At 46.4% G+C, this 8,424-nt stretch overlaps 1 protein-coding gene across 4 annotated transcripts in view; it reads right to left on the bottom strand.

The window, feature by feature from the left end:
* Window positions 1-1,902: 1,902 nt before the first annotated feature.
* unc79 (unc-79 homolog, NALCN channel complex subunit) overlaps window positions 1,903-8,424 on the bottom strand; it is a 77,588-nt gene continuing 71,066 nt past the window's right edge. For all 4 annotated transcript variants that reach the window (XM_084393437.1, XM_084393438.1, XM_084393439.1 and 1 more), the window contains 4 exons: window positions 8,205-8,405; window positions 5,638-5,715; window positions 5,468-5,509; window positions 1,903-2,329 (listed from right to left, as the gene is read on the bottom strand). In XM_084393437.1, the coding sequence (XP_084249563.1) occupies window positions 2,141-2,329; window positions 5,468-5,509; window positions 5,638-5,715; window positions 8,205-8,405 (510 nt within the window). In that variant the 3' untranslated portion in view covers window positions 1,903-2,140. The remainder of the gene's footprint in view (window positions 2,330-5,467; window positions 5,510-5,637; window positions 5,716-8,204; window positions 8,406-8,424) is intronic.

Below are 8,424 nucleotides of genomic sequence, written 5' to 3'. Positions count from 1 at the left end.
AGACCTGTGGACATCAGTGGATCTGGATGTGTTGTTCTTCTGTGCCCTGAAAAATTCAAGTATCCAGAAGTCAAAATGTATTATATGAATAAATGATGAATGAGAAATCTGCCTTCATGACTGTTATTCACTCATATAGAGTCCTTGCATATGTTTCTAGAAAACATCATTTTGTGTCATCTGTGAAAGGCTGTATGGTTAATGGAAATTAAAGAACTTACAATATTGAACACCACATCCAACAATCCTATTCCTGGATAAATCGACTAATGAAGGGTTAATGGAGGCTTGTAAAAATACACGTTAGGGTCTAAAATGAACCTATTTCAGCTTTGAATTTGCACAAGATACTGAAAAACATTAAGTTGTGGCCCAGTTATGAGCAGTCTCATGTTTTGTGGTGTAATGCCGTCATTTTAAGGTCAGTCCAGTCACAGTGTGCGTCTCACACCTCCTACTTCTCACTGACCTCACGCTGTTTTTTTACTCATTTCATTTGTCGAAACTTCCATTCTAGAATAACACGTGTTCTCTGCTGTCAGGAACATAGGTTACAGTTGTTTTATTGGTCGGGCGTCCTGTATCCACAGTTATCAGTGTTTTAGCCATCAAGAATGAGAAAGAGTCTTTATTCTCATTTAAAGGGATACTCCACTTTTTTCGGAAATAAGCTCATTTTACATCTCCCCCAGAGTTAAACAGTTGAGTTTTACCGTTTTAGAATCCATTCAGCCGAACTCCGGGTCTGACGGTACCACTTTTAGCATAGCTTAGCACAGATCATTGATTCTGATGAGTCCAGTAGCATTTCTTTCAAAATGACCAAAGAGTTTCAATATTTTTCCTATTTAAAACTTGACTCTTCTGTAGTTAAACCGTGTACTAAGATCGACGGAAAATGAAAAGTTGTGATTTTCTAAGCCTATATGACTAGGAACTACTCTCATTCCAGCGTAATAATCAAGGAACTGTGCGGCTGTACCATGAGTGCAGCAGGCGTAATGATATGACGCAGCGCCTGAAAATAGTCCCCAGCTCGGTAACTTCTTCCAACGTGACCGGGACTAAGTTTGTCTAACATATTAGACCTATTTTCAGGCGCTGCGTCATATCATTACGCCTGCTGGACTCATGGTACGGCCGCACAGTTCCTTGATTATTACGCTGGAATGAGAGTAGTTCCTAGCCATATAGGCTTAGAAAATCGCAACTTTTCATTTTCCGTCGATCTTAGTACACGGTTTAACTACAGAAGAGTCAAGTTTTAAATAGGAAAAATATTGAAACTCTTTGGTCATTTTGAAAGAAATGCTACTGGACTCATCAGAATCAATGATCTGTGCTAAGCTATGCTAAAAGTGGTACCGTCAGACCCGGAGTTTGGCTGAATGGATTCTAAAACGGTAAAACTCAACTGTTTAACTCTGGGGGAGATGTAAAATGAGCTTATTTCCGAAAAAAGTGGAGTATCCCTTTAAGAGTGCGTTTGCAAATATAATCTTTAAGTTAATAAGGTTAAGTGTATTCAGCAGAGGAGGGTCTCGAGGAAGCAGCTTCAGCTGGAGCTCAGATATACTGCACTACTAATGCTTGGATGATGAGTCTGGTGTAAGATGCCTGAATTATGTTGGTGGAGTTGGGGAGGTGGAGGGACGCCAGAGCAAGGTGAGCGTCTGCTTATATGATCCCACAGTTAACTGACAGGTCGGATGGGTTCACGGTTCACTTTACTTACATTAGTCGCACACGTGATACTAGTACATCTGAAATTTAAACATGTTTAGTCAATTTTGAATGCTTCAGATTTATTTTCTCATCACAAACTGTTTGAAGCATTTGATCAAGTAAAAGAATACTTGTGTTTCAGTTTAACACAAAGACAAAATTCAAGGTCATGTTTTTAAAAAACTCTTGAATTGTTTATTTTGGTTTGAAATATGCATACTATTGATAATGCGAAAAACTCTTCCTGCTTGTCACAGACTAACATTCTTCTCTATACATGATTTCTGTAATGCATAAAGAGCAGTATGCAGTCACACACACATGATGAAGAGCAGTATGCAGTCACACACACACCCGGAAGACCACTGCGCTCAGTGAACGTTGAGCTGAAGCTCATGATGAAACACACAACAGGTCACATGGGGTAAAACTGGGACGCCGCCTCCGACGACTGGATCTCCACCTGGGCCATTTTAAACTGCGTGCACTGAAGCCACTTGCGCAGAGCGAGAGGAAAGGATCCGGGTCCGGGGTTCTGGAGACACTGGTGGTTCACCCGGTTCTGAATGGCTTGCAGACGCAGCTGGAGACCCGCGGACAGATGCTGTAGACACACAGGGCGGTTAGTGTCTAAAGGTCATGATACACAGGCCAACTTTTTGAGCAATGTTGCCGTTAACGGGCAACCAGGAGAGACACAGCCCATGACCGATCTAAAGCATCCAGATAGAAATTCGTTGCCCATTCTCAACAGGAAAGTGCCCGAGCAACATCGTTCAAAAAAGTTGCCCAGTGTATCATCACCTTCAGGGTGTGCTCACACTAGAGCCCTGGAGCGGTTGTCGCACCAAGCGTACCACACAAGTCCTGAATAGTGAAGCCAAAGCGTCTCGATCGCCCCCTGGTGGCTGGTCCCAGTATAGCTCATAAACCCAGAGTCTCGATCGCACCCCGGTGGCTGGTCCCAGTATAGCTCATAAACCCATAGTCTCGATCGCCCCCCCGGTGGCTGGTCCCAGGATAGCTCATAAACCCAGAGTCTCGATCGCACCCCGGTGGCTGGTCCCAGTATAGCTCATAAACCCAGAGTCTCGATCGCACCCCGGTGGCTGGTCCCAGTATAGCTCATAAACCCATAGTCTCGATCGCCCCCCGGTGGCTGGTCCCAGTATAGCTCATAAACCCATAGTCTTGATCGCCCCCCGGTGGCTGGTCCCAGTATAGCTCATAAACCCATAGTCTCGATCGCCCCCCGGTGGCTGGTCCCAGTATAGCTCATAAACCCATTGTCTCGATCGCCCCCCGGTGGCTGGTCCCAGTATAGCTCATAAACCCATAGTCTCGATCGCCCCCAGATGGCTGGTCCCAGTATAGCTCATAAACCCAGAGTCTCGATCGCCCCCCGGTGGCTGGTCCCAGTATAGCTCATTAACCCAGAGTCTCGATCGCACCCCGGTGGCTGGTCCCAGTATAGCTCATAAACCCATAGTCTCGATCGCCCCCCGGTGGCTGGTCCCAGTATAGCTCATAAACCCATAGTCTCGATCGCCCCCCGGTGGCTGGTCCCAGTATAGCTCATAAACCCATAGTCTCGATCGCCCCCCGGTGGCTGGTCCCAGTATAGCTCATAAACCCAGAGTCACGATCACCCCCCCGGTGGCTGGTCCCAGTATAGCTCATATACCCAGAGTCACGATCGCCCCCCCCGGTGGCTGGTCCCAGTATAGCTCATAATCCCATAGTCTCGATCGCCCCCCGGTGGCTGGTCCCAGTATAGCTCATAAACCCATAGTCTCGATCCCCCCCCGGTGGCTGGTCCCAGTATAGCTCATAAACCCAGAGTCACGATCACCCCCCCGGTGGCTGGTCCCAGTATAGCTCATATACCCAGAGTCACGATCGCCCCCCCGGTGGCTGGTCCCAGTATAGCTCATTAACCCAGAGTCTCGATCGCACCCCGGTGGCTGGTCCCAGTATAGCTCATAAACCCATAGTCTCGATCGCCCCCCGGTGGCTGGTCCCAGTATAGCTCATAAACCCATAGTCTCGATCGCCCCCCGGTGGCTGGTCCCAGTATAGCTCATAAACCCATAGTCTCGATCGCCCCCCGGTGGCTGGTCCCAGTATAGCTCATAAACCCAGAGTCACGATCACCCCCCCGGTGGCTGGTCCCAGTATAGCTCATATACCCAGAGTCACGATCGCCCCCCCGGTGGCTGGTCCCAGTATAGCTCATAATCCCATAGTCTCGATCGCCCCCCGGTGGCTGGTCCCAGTATAGCTCATAAACCCATAGTCTCGATCCCCCCCCGGTGGCTGGTCCCAGTATAGCTCATAAACCCAGAGTCACGATCACCCCCCCGGTGGCTGGTCCCAGTATAGCTCATATACCCAGAGTCACGATCGCCCCCCCGGTGGCTGGTCCCAGTATAGCTCATAAACCCATAGTCTCGATCGCCCCCCGGTGGCTGGTCCCAGTATAGCTCATAAACCCATAGTCTCGATCGCCCCCCGGTGGCTGGTCCCAGTATAGCTCATAAACCCATAGTCTCGATCGCCCCCCGGTGGCTGGTCCCAGTATAGCTCATAAACCCAGAGTCACGATCACCCCCCCGGTGGCTGGTCCCAGTATAGCTCATATACCCAGAGTCACGATCGCCCCCCCGGTGGCTGGTCCCAGTATAGCTCATAAACCCATAGTCTCGATCGCCCCCCGGTGGCTGGTCCCAGTATAGCTCATAAACCCATAGTCTCGATCCCCCCCCGGTGGCTGGTCCCAGTATAGCTCATAAACCCAGAGTCACGATCACCCCCCCGGTGGCTGGTCCCAGTATAGCTCATATACCCAGAGTCACGATCGCCCCCCCGGTGGCTGGTCCCAGTATAGCTCATAAACCCATAGTCTCGATCGCCCCCCGGTGGCTGGTCCCAGTATAGCTCATAAACCCATAGTCTCGATCGCCCCCCTGGTGGCTGGTCCCAGTATAGCTCATAAACCCATAGTCTCGATCGCCCCCCGGTGGCTGGTCCCAGTATAGCTCATAAACCCATAGTCTCGATCCCCCCCCGGTGGCTGGTCCCAGTATAGCTCATAAACCCATAGTCTCGATAGCCCCCCGGTGGCTGGTCCCAGTATAGCTCATAAACCCAGAGTCTCGATCCCCCCCCGGTGGCTGGTCCCAGTATAGCTCATATACCCAGAGTCTCGATCGCCCCCCGGTGGCTGGTCCCAGTATAGCTCATAAACCCATAGTCTCGATCGCCCCCCGGTGGCTGGTCCCAGTATAGCTCATAAACCCATAGTCTCGATTCCCCCCCGGTGGCTGGTCCCAGTATAGCTCATAAACTCATAGTCTCGATAGCCCCCCGGTGGCTGGTCCCAGTATAGCTCATAAACCCAGAGTCTCGATAGCTTTTACTCGCAAACTACAATTCCTGTCATCAATTAGTTGAGAATCAGAGCCATTATAAACCTGAATATACTCGATTACATTAAATTAATTAAAAAGTGTACTTTCCGAGTAGTAATATAAGATGTTTGCTGTCGTAATGATGACAGTAGTAGCTGTTCTGTGCTCCGGCGCGGTTAGCGATCACACTAGCCAAACAAACTAGACTTTGGGGTCAAACGCTCTCGGCTCGGTTCAGTGTGAGACACCCTAACGGGGAGATTTTGAAGTTTACTCTAGAAAGAAAGCAAGAATCACTGCCTGACTTGATAATCAATATGAGGAACACTTACATTTAAATTCGACTGGATCATTGGCAGCCACATGGGAATCAGCTAAACAGAGTGAAGAAGACGTTAAATATAATAAACACCTTAGACTGCATAATGTAGAAGTGCAAATACAGTTTCAAGCACTACAGACCCAATCAGTTTGAGCATGTGTGGTAATATATCCCTCTTACTTTGACAAAGATGGTTGAGTTGCACTCCTGCAAGGCCTCCATTAGACTGATGACATGCAAACACACCATCTCTACCATCTGAAACACACACGAACACCTGCCGCGTCACACTTCTGTCGGTTATGATGGGTCATGATCAGGGTTTGAAATTAACTTTTTCATTCACTGGCCAATTTGGCTACTAAATTTTTAAGTTACCAGCCATTCAGAACTTCTACTAGCCAAAAAAAGAAAAAAGGAAATGAACTGGATTAACTACGTCACAACATATATATATTCAAACAAAATCTTGCCATCCAGCATCTCCTCCCTTCATGAACTGTTCATTTTACACTCCGAAAATGAACTAACTCAGCGAATACTCAGTCACACAGGCAGAAGAGATATGTCTTTATAAATCTTGAATTCTCTTTTAAATGAAGTTATTTATATAAAAAACAAATATTCTCAGTTTATGTAATCTGTATGAAAAGAGAGAGATGTCAGTCGTTGTTATTTCAGCTCATTATAGCTCATTAAGTGTTAATGTGAACGCCCACGCGCTATTCAAACACAAATGATCAACGCCCACAATCAGCTGGATAACACACACCGCGAGTAATCAGAGTCATGTGCTTTAGGTCGTCTTGTGACGCTGTGAGGAATAATCCTGGGAAATTTACCTCAGAAGTGCTGCTTTAGTTTAGTTTCGAGGAGCAGCGGATCCAGCTGAGGATTGTGAATAGTAAGTTCTTTATTCTTAAGTTCTTTTGTTCTAATCGCGATATGCAATAGTGTCTGTAAACCGCAAAAAGTTTCTCAAAAATACAAACATGTACATACATGTTGCTTACATATTATGGTAGCCCTGTTTGTGCTAAATAGCAACATGACATCATGACTTTGCGTAAACATACACGCCACTTTCAAGTCAAAAGTGGCGTGTTATTTATACGCATTTTGAGCTATCCGTGTGTATGTTCACGCCGAAACGAACCGTCATCTTCCGCGTGTATGTCTACGCCGTTAAATGTCCGAGCGAAACGGAGCAAAATGTACGTGAAATTAATCATGTTGGTCCCCTTTGGAAAACGTGTAGATGTCACAGTTTAACAGCCTCAGACGTGAATCTTACACGTACCATTATCCCCGGACGTTTGCTAATCCTACCATCTAATCATAACCATTTCTTAAAACTACGTAGGCTACAATTATAAAGAAAAACAACAGACAGACAAATATAATCACAATAATTTATTTAATGAGAAAATGTCAAAATCGGTACCAAAAGTTGTTCACGTGACGATGTGTCCTCTCTGGCAGTGGTTTTGTATGAGGTAACAGAGCAGAATTTAACTTATTAATTCAAATCCATGAAAATGTTAATCCGTCTTCGGTCCGGTTCGCTCTGAGGGCTGCGCGGCGGCAGTGCACGCGTCATTTCAAATGTGAATGTGCATGACGCAATCTGTGACGAAGCAGGCGAGGCGAGAGCCAATGAGCGTTTGATATTACTGCCGTAACCATAGTAACCTGTCGTAACGCTTCTTGAGGGCGCAATTTTTGAATTTGAATTCATAACAAGCGCGGGGTTTGACGTTTACGGTCAAGATGACGATTACTGGATAAAGGGCTGAGTTTGGATCTTTTTCTTGCAAATAATGGATTCTGAAGGTTTGGATTACATCAAGCTAATAAAATTGGTGTATTTTGTGAATCGATGTTGTGTTGTAAGGTTAATTATTGTGATTATACATTTTAATATTGTCCATAAAATGGGTATGTTTAGGTGTGGGAGTACAGTTAAGGGATCTTACATTTATAATCTATACATGGTATTAACCCCAGTGACGGGTAGGTTTAGGGACGGGTTTGGGGTAAGTCATATATATTTATATAGAGAGTAATGTAACGTTAAGTCAACGGCGTTGATAAACACGCTGAAAAGCGATTATGCGTGTTGATAGCACGCCAAAAATGGAAATCGAATTGGCGTGTCATACATACGCCATTTCATGAGATCAGCCTGTAAATAGAGTGTAATTACACCTTTGCCATTAATATGTTTATAAGCAACTGAAAAAAGCACAAATGTCAGGGCATGTCAGAACATCTCAAGGACCCCAAAAACCCCTCAGACCCCAGAGGGTTAAGCCTTTCATGGTTTTTCTACTTCACTATTGCTTCAAAGCAAATGAACAAGCGCATTGTTATTTGTTGCGTAGTGCCGTGTGTGTTCAAGAACGCCAGATATGAGCAGATTCTGCGCAATACGCTGTATTTAATATATCATGATGTCTCAAGAGTATTTGCGCTAAATCTGTGCAGATTTGTCTTACACGAACTTCCCCAGCAAAGTGAGTAAATATAATAACGCCAAACTGGCCTGTGATTTGACAGCGTTACCCGCCACTGATGATTTTACCCGCATTTGGCGGGTGTTAATTTCCAACCCTTATCATGAATGATTGTCTTTGCTCATTAGCATGCAGTCTAGAATTAATTGCAAATAGGAGTAATTTTATATCTAATAGTGTCGTATCAAGCCCATTGTACAGATGGTGTGTGTGTGTGAGAGAGAATCGTACCACTCTGTTGTGGGCCATGAGCTGGAGGATGCTGGGAGTCACGCGGCTCCAGAACTCCAGGCCCGTCAGGATGGCCCCCGAGCAGAACTCGTTCTGGTTCTGGTTCTGGCTGGACGGGACGGCCGCCTGCTCGCAGTAGATGGTCCACAGCTGGGCGAACATGAAGGCGTGGAACAGCGAACACATGTGCAGCACTGACGTCTGCACACACACACACACA

Source organism: Rutilus rutilus (genome assembly GCF_951802725.1).
Source record: "Rutilus rutilus genome assembly, chromosome: 21".
NCBI lineage: Eukaryota > Metazoa > Chordata > Actinopteri > Cypriniformes > Leuciscidae > Rutilus > Rutilus rutilus.
The sequence above is the reverse complement of the archived record's forward strand: the minus strand, read 5'-3'. Positions and strand labels throughout refer to the sequence as shown.